Source organism: Rattus norvegicus, chromosome 15 (assembly GCF_036323735.1).
Source record: "Rattus norvegicus strain BN/NHsdMcwi chromosome 15, GRCr8, whole genome shotgun sequence".
Classification (NCBI taxonomy): Eukaryota; Metazoa; Chordata; class Mammalia; order Rodentia; family Muridae; genus Rattus; species Rattus norvegicus.
Window position 1 is genome coordinate 66631236 of NC_086033.1, and position 14466 is coordinate 66645701.

At 40.9% G+C, this 14466-nt stretch overlaps 1 protein-coding gene across 12 annotated transcripts in view; it reads left to right on the forward strand.

Moving 5' to 3' along the window:
- The first annotated feature begins 313 nt into the window (after positions 1-313).
- Positions 314-14466, forward strand: part of Pcdh17 (protocadherin 17) — a 93459-nt gene continuing 79306 nt past the window's right edge. For 5 of the 12 annotated variants that reach the window (XM_006252377.5, XM_006252379.4, XM_006252378.5 and 2 more), the window contains exon 1: positions 2173-4742. In XM_006252377.5, the coding sequence (XP_006252439.1) occupies positions 2178-4742 (2565 nt within the window). In that variant the 5' untranslated portion in view covers positions 2173-2177. Of the gene's footprint in view, positions 4743-14466 lie in introns of all 12 variants that reach the window. The other 7 variants (XM_063274310.1, XM_063274311.1, XM_063274312.1 and 4 more) reach the window with 4 other exon arrangements.

Here is a 14466-nt window from a genome sequence, read left to right on the forward strand (position 1 = left end):
TTTGTGAACAGAGACCATTGGGAGGAAAATCTTGAACTATGATCCTGGGCTAAGCTGTGATCATTACTGGAAACGTGCCCCTACCCCTAAGACTGAGAGATTTGGGGGCATCTCACGCCTAACCAAGTGGAAAGGTTTTCAAAAACAAATAAATATTCGTAAGCAAAGCAGACGCCTTGTTTTGCAGAGCCTCGGACTCCGGCCGAAAGAGGTAGAGTAAAAGTGCTCCTGGATTCAGCTTTGCCTTCCTCCCCCCACGCTCTTTTTCTCATTTTCTCCTCCCCCCTCCACCCCTCGACGTGAATTTGTGGGGTTTTTTTTTGTTTGTTTGTTTGCTTTTTGTTTTTTTGTTTTTCCTATTGAGTGAGTCAGAGAAAGCCTTAAGAAGAAGCCTCAACTAATGTCTGTGAACGAAGGACCGTGAGGAGAGAGTGAATACGATTCGTTCCTCTGCTTCTGACTCATCCCGCAGATCAGAACACCTGCATTTCTGGATGTGTCATTCCCGTATACCGAGGCGCCTGGAGAAGCGGAAATAATGTGTAGATCAACCCATGCCTAACCTCCCCTTGGAGGTGGAGGTAGTTTCCCCTGGTGGGTGCCCTGGCAGAACCGCGGTGGCTGCAGCTCTTCACCCTCTGCCTTCTCCAAGTCGACCAGAGACCGTGAGAGCCAGACTGCAGAATGCATCACGCCAAGCCTTGATGTATTCCAGCCACCCTACTCCTCCAATTTAAAATACTACTACTAATAATAAGGGGGGAAGCCTACACTGTATTCTCTTCAAATATCCACCACTCTTTTTCCTCGCCAAGGTTTTCTTTTCTAGATGAAAAGGACTGGGAGGCTGGGCCACTGGAAGGAGGTGCTGAATAGAAAGAAAAGAGAGCCACTTGACAGCCCAGCCCTGTGAATGCAGAGACTGTTTCCCTCCTAGCGAGAGACAGGGCGAGTGTGTGTGTGTGCTAGGACTGGGAGGGTAGCTCCCTCCTCCTTTCTCGTCTGCCCCCCCCTCCCCCTTCAAATCTGCACGTCTAACCATGAGTTGCCTGTTGATTTCCTTTCGCCTGGCGAGAGAAGCAAACTGGAATTAAACTGCAGGCAGAAGAGTCTCTGCTTGCAGGAAGAGGATGGGATGGTAGTGGCGGCTCCGGGCTTGGCGTAGAGACACCAGAGTGTTCTACGAACAGACGCGGAGATATATCTCTCTATTTTCTCCTCCCAACAGGCTCTCGGCGCAAATGCTGATCAGGCTGTGGCTTTCTTGATTTTGGGGGAGAACCTTCTCCGAGGAGGAGAAGGAGGAGCTTGGTAAGGGGGAGGAAACTACAAATCGGGACACTTTTTTTTTTCCGCTGCATTTCCTCCCCTCCCTCTGGCTGCTCGGAAAGAAGAGAGAAAAAGAAGAGGAAAAAAAAAAATACTTGGCTCGCAGATGCAGTCCGCTGCCGCCGCCGCTGCCTAAGCCAGCAATGCAAGATTAGATCTTTAAATGCAGCAATACAGTGCCTAAAAGCCGACCATCCTGCACAACGAGCAGACATTTCTCTGTGAGCCAGGGCAGCCTCAAATATACATATGTATCTGTGACTCTTTCTTCGTCCCTACTCATTCCCATCAATCTCGTCACCGAATACCAGTAACTAAAGGATTCCACTTTCTGATCTGCCTGGAGACACACCTCCCGAAGCCCTCCCCCACTCGATTTGAAGAGTATTCTGTAGGCTGCCTGAGGGAGTGGATTTTGCAGCGCCTAGCGGGAGTGAGGAAAACCCACCAATCCTTCGGCTCATTATCATCTCTTCCAGACTCGATTTCCTTTTTATCGCCAGCCTCATCACGCAAGTTTGAACCTCCTGAAGTCCAGGCGGGAGAGACAAAGCCTTGGGCTTGCCCTCAGCCGCAGGGAGTCGCCGCCTTTGCTCGGAGCTGCTGCAGCTTCGCAGCGCGGCTTCATCTCTCTCTGTGCGAATGCTGTAGATCAACAGGTTCGGGCAACTTGAGCGGAATAAGGAGAGACTGCCTGGTGCCGCAGCCCGGGTGCGGAGGGAAGGAAGGACTCGCAGACTTGTGGCTCGCTCCGAGCTCTTACGCTCCGCCCCGGTTCCAGACTGGCGCGCACCCACCAGCTAGCACCTCCAGTCCGGCTGCTCCGGTTCCCACCCCAACGGTCTGGGATGTACCTTTCCATCTGTTGCTGCTTTCTTTTGTGGGCCCCTGCCCTGACACTCAAAAACCTCAACTATTCAGTACCAGAGGAGCAAGGGGCCGGCACGGTGATAGGCAACATCGGCAAGGATGCCCGACTGCAGCCCGGGCTTCCGCCCGCTGAGCGCGGCAGCGGCAGCGGGAGGAGCAAGTCCGGCAGCTACCGGGTGCTGGAGAACTCCGCACCACATCTGCTGGACGTGGATGCTGACAGCGGGCTCCTCTACACCAAACAGCGAATCGACCGTGAGTCCTTATGCCGCCACAATGCCAAGTGCCAGCTCTCCCTAGAGGTGTTCGCTAACGACAAGGAGATTTGCATGATCAAGGTAGAGATCCAGGACATCAACGACAACGCTCCCTCTTTTCCCTCAGATCAGATAGAAATGGACATCTCCGAGAACGCGGCACCCGGCACCCGCTTCCCCCTTACGAGCGCTCACGACCCAGACGCTGGCGAGAACGGGCTCCGCACCTATCTGCTCACCCGCGATGATCATGGCCTCTTTGCACTGGACGTCAAGTCCCGCGGCGACGGCACCAAGTTCCCAGAGCTAGTCATCCAAAAGGCGTTGGACCGCGAGCTGCAGAACCACCACACTCTGGTGCTGACAGCCCTGGATGGCGGGGAGCCTCCACGCTCCGCTACGGTGCAGATCAATGTGAAGGTGATCGATTCCAATGACAACAGTCCAGTCTTCGAGGCTCCATCGTACTTGGTGGAACTGCCCGAGAACGCTCCACTGGGTACGGTGGTCATTGATCTGAACGCCACCGATGCTGATGAAGGACCCAACGGAGAAGTCCTCTACTCCTTTAGTAGCTATGTGCCTGACCGCGTGCGGGAGCTCTTCTCCATCGATCCTAAAACTGGCCTGATCCGCGTTAAGGGCAACCTGGACTATGAGGAGAACGGCATGTTAGAGATCGACGTGCAGGCCAGAGACCTAGGACCTAACCCAATTCCAGCCCATTGCAAGGTCACAGTCAAGCTCATCGACCGCAACGATAACGCGCCGTCCATTGGTTTCGTCTCCGTGCGCCAGGGGGCGCTGAGTGAGGCCGCCCCGCCTGGCACAGTCATCGCCCTAGTTCGGGTCACTGACCGAGACTCAGGCAAGAATGGGCAGCTTCAGTGTCGAGTTCTAGGTGGAGGAGGGACTGGGGGTGGAGGTGGCCTGGGAGGTCCTGGTTCCGTCCCCTTCAAGCTGGAAGAAAACTATGACAACTTCTACACCGTGGTGACTGACCGTCCGCTGGACCGTGAGACACAAGACGAGTACAATGTGACAATAGTGGCCCGGGACGGCGGCTCCCCTCCACTCAACTCCACCAAGTCCTTCGCTGTCAAGATTCTGGATGAGAATGACAACCCGCCTCGTTTCACCAAAGGACTGTACGTGCTCCAAGTACATGAGAACAATATTCCAGGAGAATACCTCGGGTCAGTGCTCGCCCAGGATCCCGACCTAGGCCAAAATGGGACAGTGTCATACTCCATTCTCCCCTCACACATCGGTGACGTGTCCATCTACACCTATGTGTCCGTGAACCCCACTAACGGGGCCATATATGCCCTGCGCTCCTTTAACTATGAACAGACGAAGGCTTTTGAATTCAAGGTGCTGGCTAAGGACTCGGGGGCGCCCGCGCATTTGGAGAGCAACGCCACGGTGAGGGTGACAGTGTTAGACGTGAATGACAACGCTCCAGTGATTGTGCTTCCCACTCTACAGAACGACACCGCTGAACTGCAGGTCCCGCGCAATGCTGGCCTGGGGTACCTGGTAAGCACAGTTCGAGCCCTGGACAGCGACTTTGGAGAGAGCGGGCGCCTCACCTATGAGATTGTGGATGGCAATGATGACCACCTGTTTGAGATCGATCCGTCCAGCGGCGAGATCCGCACGCTGCACCCCTTCTGGGAGGATGTGACCCCGGTGGTGGAGCTTGTGGTGAAGGTGACCGATCATGGCAAGCCCACCCTGTCCGCCGTGGCCAAACTTATCATTCGCTCCGTGAGTGGTTCCCTGCCTGAAGGGGTACCGCGAGTGAATGGTGAGCAGCATCACTGGGACATGTCGCTGCCTCTCATAGTGACACTAAGCACGATTTCGATCATCCTCCTAGCGGCCATGATCACCATCGCTGTCAAATGTAAACGGGAAAACAAGGAGATTCGCACTTACAACTGCCGCATCGCCGAGTACAGCCACCCACAACTAGGCGGGGGGAAGGGCAAGAAGAAGAAAATCAACAAAAACGATATCATGCTGGTGCAGAGCGAGGTGGAAGAGAGGAACGCCATGAACGTCATGAACGTGGTGAGCAGTCCCTCCCTGGCCACCTCCCCTATGTACTTCGACTACCAAACCCGCCTGCCCCTCAGCTCGCCCCGGTCAGAGGTGATGTATCTTAAGCCAGCCTCCAACAACCTGACTGTCCCGCAGGGGCACGCAGGCTGCCACAGCAGCTTCACCGGACAAGGGACCAATTCGAGCGAGACCCCTGCCACTCGGATGTCCATAATTCAGGTAGGAGACTTTTAGAGTAAAGGGGACTTCACTTAAAAGCTCTCGCTGGTGCTGTCCTGAGACCTTTGAATAAGGGGAAACCAGAAGGCCAGCAATAATGCGTGTGGGGTGGGAATTAGTTAATGGAAAGCGGTTCACAGTTTTGACCCTGTGTGCACACCATTCCCTAATCAGAACCCCTCCCTAGTATATAGCTAAAACACACGCCACACCTCTGTTGCATTTTTAAAATGTATTTTTACACATTTTGAAATGATAACAACAGTCAATATTTAAACTTTATCCTATCTGCAGGACTATATTTCTTTCCATAACAGGATTCCCAGAGTAGACCAAAAGGGGGGAAAAAAGTTAATTTCCTTTATGAGTTGTATTCCATTAAAACATTTTATGCTGATATGATATTTATATTCCAAACTGGAGCTAACTTCTTTAATATTGAATAGTCACCAGGTCAGTACTCTAAGCTGTGAGTCAATCTGAAGAAAGTTTTACCTTTGGACACATTAGTTTTATATCTTGAAAGTGTTCTCAGCACATGAATCCCATTTGTTCCTTAACTAAAGTTTCAGCTGCAGCTTGGGAAGTGTGACTCACATGCTAAAGTGCTTTGTACAAGTTAGGCTCAGTGACCAGAAAAAAAAATTCTTTGAAAAAATTTCTCATTGGTTCCAGAGTTTCCTGTGAGCTTCCTGTAGTCACTAGGGCATGAAAAGTCTACCCAAAGTGTCATAAGGTCATTTTTATGCTATTGATGACAGGGAATTAAATTGCAGTGAGTCCCACATGGTTTGTTTCTTGAACTGTTATCTACACATGTTACTAAGCATAAGATGAATGTAAAACCGTTGCCCAAAACGTAGACACTGATTCTTGCAAAGATGGCTATGCTGTGATAGTCCAGTCACCTTCTTGTTCCTTTATTCACTACTGTTGTGCCCCCAAAAATAATTTTTGATTACCATAATATTTAGAACAGGCATGGTTACAAATTCCTCTGAAGGAGCAGGCAATGAAATTTGACATTTGAGGGGGGCAGTTTGAAGTAAATGAAAAGTCATTGGGGTATTATTATGCTTTGAAAAGCTTGTCTCAGTAACGTTACTATTGTTCAGGTGGAGCGTTGAAGACCCATTACCCTGCTAATATTAGTCCATCCATGTCCCAATGCTAAGCAGATACCACTTTCTATGACAGCATAGTGTCCATGTGAACAAGGCTCGTCACGTACGATGTGATTTACTATTAAAGTATAAAATTCCATTTTGATAGTATTCACTGTATATGAGTAATCATGTAATCATGGATTTAAAGTTTATATGAAACATGAAAGAAATTCTCAGGTATGAAAACTTGGCTTCTAAAAATGTCTTCCTGTAATTGCATGAAACTGGTATTTATGAACGCTAATTTCTCTATAGAGGGAATAATGATCAAATGTTTATTCATAGATGTAATGTAGTCATTCTGGAATTGCAAATATTTTGTACACCTGTCCTATATTTATGCTACTGACAAGGTTGTCACAAAAGGCTAATAATTAATTATCTACTTTAAGGGTTCTGAATTGAATTTTCATCTAGTTTCCAGTATAAAAAATTATAAAATCAAGTTGATTCAGTAAAATTCTCAGCAAGTCTGTCTTTTCAGACTAGTGAAGAGCACTCTTAAATAGAAAAAGACGGAATTGTGGAAGGAAGTGGTGCTCATACTATGTTAACCATATTGCCATTGAAGCTGGTCATTGGTTGTAAATCAGACTGGTGGGTCCTCACTAATAGTAAAAGCCAAGCCAAGAAAAATCACATACTGTCTAAAGTTTTTCACAATTTAAGCAGTAAGCGAAAGACTGTCTTTATATCCCTTTATGTCTAAAAATGTAACCTATTAAACCGAAGTATAAATTGGACTTTGGTTTAAGTTCATAATTTTACCGCTGTCTCAATTTCATGTTACCTCCGTCTTTCAAAGAATCTCAACCGAAACCTTCCCCCATCTTCTGCAGTCCTTTAAAAGATGAGTAATAGAATCCAATAAGCTAATGTCCTTAGAAAAGTGCCACATCTCTCTGATATTTATCATAGAAATCATAATAAATTAGCCAGCTGCTGCCCTTTTTCTCTTTCCCTCAACAATTGAGCTGCAGCACACCTTGTGTTCAAGTGGAATGAAGGAAGTCTGCAGGAATTCCGTTACCTCGTATCAAGCTCATTTGTTAGCGTTTTTATCCTTCAGCATGCAATGTAAATACGCTACTGATTTCACGTCTCTTTCCTAAAGTACAGTCATAGTCCACAAAATCAAATTGGATCAACAGCAGTAGCTCTGGCTCATCTTTATTTTCCAAGTATCTTACACAGTGTTTTGAAAGTACATAGTGTATCTTTAAAAACGGGTTAAATCGATTTTCATTACCGTGTTGTAATACCCTTGTTCAGCAAGGAGCTATGAAAGATAGGAACTTTGGGACTGCAGGGCTCCCATTACAGCTAAAGTTAAACGGAGTTTCAGTCTGAGAGTGTTTTGATCACAGGGCCCAAGGCTCATGCTTCAAGTTTTTGCTTCCTTTCAGCTATATATATATATATATATATATATATATATATATATATATATATATACATATATACATATATATACGTATATATACGTATATATACGTATATATACGTATATATATATATATATATGTAAAAGATTTTATTTTTACTAAATCCAGTGAATCAGACTACAAAGTGTTTAGACAATAGGCATGTGAATATCTGTACCTATAACTGCATAGGAATTATACTACTACATTGAAGTTACGGTGTGATATTTTATTTATTTCAAGGTATACATGTTGTATTGAAGAATAGAAAGCGGTTTTGAAGTGGGTAAGGAGGCACTCTGTCGCATGAACGTATAAAATACTTTCCATTGAAGACATTTCCATGTGTCTCATTTTGTGGGGTGATGTATGATCTAAGATGAATGTGGAAACACTTTCTAATTCTGAAGAATCACCGTGTTAACTGTGGCTTTCTAAGAACATGTTCACACTTGAAATATCAGTAGTAGGGAAGGGAAGGCAGAAGGTCAGTCAGAACTTCAAAGTCACTCTTGGTGAAACAGAGTGGCCAGCCTGAGAAACATGAGCCCCTGTCTCCAGAAAGCAAAGCAAAACAGCAAATTAAGTCGGGTCTCAGGCAACTTCTCAACAGGTGTTCTCCTTGCATCCTGATGCAGAAGAGGAGACACACTAGGACAACCTGATGATACAATTTCCTGATTTCGTTTTGTTTTGTTTCGTTTTTCAAAATACCTGTATTCACCCACAGTGCCTACTGCAGTTTTAATGTATTCTCGTTAAAGAACGTGCATGAGCCCAACCAAAATTTCCTAAAATAAAGTCTAAAAATTGCATAGGTTTACAAATCAACTTTAAAAAAGCACGTCCATTCACTCCCAAGTCCTCATGGAAAACAGTAAAATTCTTTTAAAATATGTTCATGAGGCTTACAACACCAATTTGCCAAATGTGAGTTAAGTACATTATTTTAAGCATAAATGAATTAAATAAGGATATGGTAGGGGCCTAGGGCAAAGGAAACACACTAAAGTGAGATTGAGCTGTAAAGCAGTAAGCTATCGTGCACAAACAGTTAAATGTATTTTGGAAAAGATGAAAGCTGAAGCTTTTTTAATAATGGTGTTACCCACTCTGTGTCTATTCTCATTTCTCTAGCACAGGAGTTCCTTGGCTCCAGATACCTGTTAACATGAGTTCCCAAGACCTCAAATGATCACTCATACTCTATACTCCTTTAAATTAATAATTTCAGCAACAGATGCACAGTATAAATATGCTTTGGAGTCACTTCAAAATTTGAAAGTATTTTGCTACACTTTTTAATGCTAAAAAGATGTCACATGATTAGTCTTGTGCACTCATCGTTCTTCAAAAATCCTTCCTTAGGAGGATTATGTTGAACTGAGCAAGGAAGGGAAGACATTGTCATCCTGCCTGTCTCCTGTGACACTTTGCACTTTTCTTTTTTTATTTCTTAAAGGATTATTCCAAACATAGTAGGGTTAATTTCTACTTTAGCATAATGAGTATATGCTATCAAACTTTTATTGTGGATTGATATTACCTGAAGTATTACACAATAAAAATTGCAACTGAGCATTGAGAGTTTGAAGTTTCTCTGGAGGAAAATTTAAACTTATTTTTAAAGTTCCAAACTTATTCTTAGTGTTCCTACTAAAATGCTAATAGTGTTAGCTAGATATGCATTTTTGGAGATTACCTCCAATGTACACCTCTGAGCATTCCTACATTTGAGATCAAAGGAAAAATATTATAAAACTAGAAGCCACAGAATTTTATTTTTAATACAGGTGACAAACATGTTCTTCATGAATTGTGAACTTTATTACCCACTAGTATCCCAATTTCAATTAAATTAAAAATGATGGCCAGGTGATTCTTGATCATCCTCGTTGACATGAAAATTCATTAGGTCTGTGTATTGCAAAAACAATACATTTTTTAAAAATTTTACTTCACCTGTATGGGCAAGCTATATTGTTTTAACACAAAGTATGCTGTATACATTTACAGCAAGGATTTACAGCAAGAAATTACATTCTTTGCATCTTTTCTTATGAAACATTGTATGTGATCAGAGATTTAAAAAAAAAGTACCCTAAAACTCTAATCTCAACCTCTTAAAGTTGGTTACTAAATCGTTCATATTCCTTAAAACAGAAACGGCTCACATTGTTCACCCACAGAAAGTTCTGTCTAGGAAGTCAGTGTTATAATAGATGTGTATTGTTCACACCTTTGCAGGGCCTAGCTTTATATGTGAATTTCAAATAATTACTCCTAAAATAACCTCCTACCGTCATCTCAGTCAAAGAATTATGGAGTGTATATATTTTAATGGGAAGACATTCAATATTTGGGGGTGAATGTTTGGTGCTGTTTTTTAAGCGCAATGTCTTTATATATAGTATGAGACATCACCATTGTCAGGTATGAGGGCTCAAATTTCTCAATGTGAGTGCTGTTTATGTAATATAGAGTAGCAGAGAAGCACACAGCGTAGGCAGATAAGCTAAAAAAAACAAGATTTCTAAAAATTAATAGAAATGTACTCGCATTTAGTAAAGTTTGCCCTGCCTATACTTAGTAGGATAGAAAGAAAGAAAGAAACTTTTTGGAAAATACAGGTATGTGTTTACCTATGTTTATCTGTGAACATGAATACTTTCAGTACCATGCATGTAAATACTACAAGCACAAATATCTCCTTTTACAAATTTCAATTCAAAGCAAGTCACTTTTTAAAGAAGAACATATTTTCTTTTGAAAATATTTTAAACATTATAATGTAGACCTTACAGGGATCAAGGAAAATAAAAACTAACGTTAAGCAAATGTTTTGTACTTTGGGGACTGGTGGGATGGCTGGAACCATTAAAAACATATGGTGTAAGGTTGATGATGAAAGACCAAGAGGAAGAAGTTTCTACAGCTGGGCTCAGGCCTGTGAGGAAATGAAACTTCACTCCCTGAAGCAGAGAACTCTCGCAATACACTCAATAGTGGGTACATTCTTACAAATGCACTCACTAATTACTATATTAGTCATTGCTCTAGAATGTATTCCCCTAGGTAATACATCTGTTTAATAAATCCCACAGGGCATTACCTTAAAGTCATATTTTAGTAAAGCATTAGTGAAGTGATTTCTTTGGATTAAATTCCTTCAACCAGTGATATATAATTGTTAAAGAATAGCATACAGTTCATTTTTTTTTACTTAGCATTTTGAAGATAGCGTGACTTCTGCCACCCACGTACAAGACTCTTTCGAAGTTCATCAGACCTACACTAATCTATTGTCAACCTACCTTAGCAAAGGAGACTTTGACATGAATTCCCCTCAATGGCAGCATACAGTATTTTACAACAACTCATAGCTTTCACTGCTAGCTTTGACAGTGATGTATTGCTGTCCTTTGGTCTCTGGAAATAAATCATCTATAATAAAGAAGTCCTTAATGGCATCAACATTCTCGTGGTGACTAAGCAGAAATATGCTCCGGCTTCATTGCTACTGCAGAGGAATCAGTTCAGTCTTTTTAAGGTGTAGTCCAAAGGAAAGACTCATAGCAGTATATGAATGCAAGTTGTGGTTACCTGGGAGGCATGTTTTTCTTACATGTATTCTGATAGACTATGAAATTGGTTTTCAGGCAGAGCTTGAGAGAATCTGTTGACATACATGGGACACATATTGTTTGTCTGTTCTGGTTGAAGTGACATTCTGATTATTGGTATTTGTAGGACTTGAACTGGATCTATTCCAGGCAGGTTTACTGTAGTGAAATGGTTCTTATGGTTCATTGAGCATCTAGCATGACTATGCTGAATGCAATTGGCAAGTTTGCATATATTTATTCAAAAAATAAGGCAGTTAAACAGTATAATTATGGGAAAATGAATCATGACAATAAAAGACTGTTTAACTTAACAAGCTTTGTGATCAAATGATAAATACAGGTTGGAGAAATGAAACTTTATATGTAACTCATCTACATAAATATACTTTGGTTTGATTAGAGCAATGGAATATATTAAAATACTTAAATAATATTAGAAAAGCATTTTACTCAGGCATTTAAAAATATTGCTATATCCATGTTATCTTATTTTCTTTATATTCAAATTCTATGAAGTAGTATCATCAACCATACCATATTAATGTTATATGAAATTGGCATGGAAAAGATACTATAATTTCAAAGGTCCTACTTTGTTCTAAAATATACTTTGTCTAAACAACATTTAATTCTTTTCAAACTTGTAATGTGTTTATTGATTTTTAATTACCAAAACACATTAAAGGGACCATTCGAATGACAATTTCTTGTTTACTTCCTTTATCAGCTAAATGCAGTCTTTGTAGGGTTTAAAAGCCAAAGCTGTTAGAACTGAATTTCAAGTTTGAAAGTATACATTTGCAATTGTTTGGTGGATATTTACTTCTCTTTGCAGACATCAGTCTTACTCTTATAAATTAGTTAATACATATGTAGATGCTAACTTTACATTTCGAAAGGTCCCTATGCTATTCTAGAGACATTAACACTTAGAAGCAACTGAACATGAGAACTGACTGAAGAACTCACGTCCCCTATGATGTTTTATGCATGTTTCTTTCCTTCTTCTATTCATTTAATAGCTTAAAACATAGCTTATATATAAGACATAAAACATGCATTCATATTCTTTCTTACTGAACTCTTAATAATCATGTGAATGCATAAAATTTTAGTATCTTCCACTGAAACTCAGCCCAAAGTTAACGTTTGATTGTATCCTAAATTTTGTTGGTTTTTTTTTGTATACATGTACAAAATGAAAACATACTGTTATTTTACGTTTAAAAGGATTCAGGGATTAAAAGGATAACAAATTTTCTTATTCTTTATAATCCAAATCTAGACTATGTTTCCTAAGTTTGCTTTTCCATGGTAAATATTCTCATCCATTTTCAAGTCTTGACACTTTAGGTTTCTCAACCTTTAAGATATAACTTTGTTTTTGAAGTCATAGTCCTCAATGCACACACCTTTGCTAGGGCTATTTCCTTTCCAAACAGCTTTATTTTATTACACTACACTAAGATTAGTGTATGGTTGAATATTCTGCGTGTTATTTTATTTTTTCCCCGCAGTAGAAAGTTGGATGTAGGATTGGGCTTCTTACAGAAAATAAATAATTTGGCTACATGTACAAATTGGCACTGTGTGCTTCTTACCCGTGCTTTTATTTCAGTAGATGACTTAACATAACAAGAAGAAATGGGAGTATTTAAGAAGCCTATAAACTTATCAACAACTTACTAAAAACAATATTTTCACTTCCCCATGTTGGAAGAGAAGGGAACTGGTTTTTATTAAGGAGTTATTTTCTAGCTCCTTAGCCTGACATTCCTTAATGGTACCTATTTTCATAACTGTTAATTGCACAGATCTTCAGACTTTTAAAATGGGTTGCTTTGATTTTTATAGTTAAATTGTGAAAAAGAGAATAAGGGATGGTTTACATTTTAGTGATCTCTTTCTTGGGGCTCTCTTTGGATGCGCTGGCCTTGCTTTCTAGTCTATTTTGCAGTTTTCCATGTATTTTAGGAATGTTTGCTCAAGATAAGCAATTTGCGCCAACAACAAATGTAAGAGGAACCATAACTCACCTGAAAAATGAGAAATTAATTCTCTATCTTTATTATCATTTTCACTGTGGCAGATTGAATGATGACAAAGAAAACTGTCATCTCATCATTCCAAGCCAAGATATTTGGTTGTTTGGTTTATTATTATTTGAATCTTTACAGAGCCTTAAGTTGTAGTAACAACTGCCACCATTTTTTTTTAAAGCTGCACTCATATTGTAATCCAACCTTATTTCAAAAATCTGTGATTAAAGAAGTCAAGGTTGGAGAAGTCAACACACACACACACACACACACACACACACAGAGAGAGAGAGAGAGAGAGAGAGAGAGAGAGACAGAGACAGAGACAGAGACAGACAGAGAGAAATATATATATATATATATATATATATATATATATATAAAATTGAGTTTTACTGGACATAGGAATTGTGAAATTCTCTGTATTAACAGAAAATAGTCACCTTATTCTATGGAATTAACTTAGAGTAATATGTAGGACTTCATACACCTGTATGAAAATAACAAAGAATTCAGTATCAATTCATAGGTCGACGTAAACATCTCTAAAAAGTGCACTTGTACTTTTCTGTCACCACAACCATGGTTAGTAATTATTAGCTGTGTTTAAGTCTTAACCTTCAGGGGAAAATTATTATTTTTCCCTAGATGATAATAAGTTGGGAAAGAGGACAACAATCTTTTTAAACAAACCAACACTCAGAACAATCTTTGAAAGTTATTACCCAAGGTCTGTTCTGAGATGTCATACTGAATCCAAATGACTAAGAGAAAAAAAAGGAAACATGAGAAATACATTTGATATTTTTTCTTCTTATTTTGAAGAATAGATTTTCCATAATAATTTTTTATATAATGAAGACTATTACACCGTAATTTGGGTTAGAATACATGCCCAGTTCCCCATCTCAAAACCCAATTTGTTACCACCTGTGGCTATTTCTATTAAAAAAAAAAGAAACATAATTACTATGAGTCTCAGCAGTCTTAGAGTAAATTTTTGCAATTACAATACTTCCCTTGGGCAGAGTGTGAAAATGGTAGATTAATTCCTGCCAGGATTTTTCTCTTCCTTGTGCGTTTTTGGGTTCGGTGTCTCCTTCTTATTAGAGTGAGTGTTTGCTCTGGGTAAAGGTTATGTCAGTGTTTCTGTAGTAAATCTCCAGAAATAAAGATCCACAAATCAGCCATTAAATTTGCCGTAGGCAAAAAGCTGACATGGAACAACTCACGGAAGGAGTGGGTAATATTTCCCATTACTATCCTCCGCGGTCTGAGTTAAGTTTGAAGTAAAACAATAAGAATATTCGGCTGCCTTGAGAAACAGAGCAAAAGTGGATCAACGCGAGTAGAAGCTGAAAGAATAATTTTTTTTTCCTGCTTGGTTTCAAAGCTACCTGACGCCTAAGCGTTTAAAAGACAGATAATAAAGATATTAGGACGCGAGAATTAACTATTTCTTTCCATCC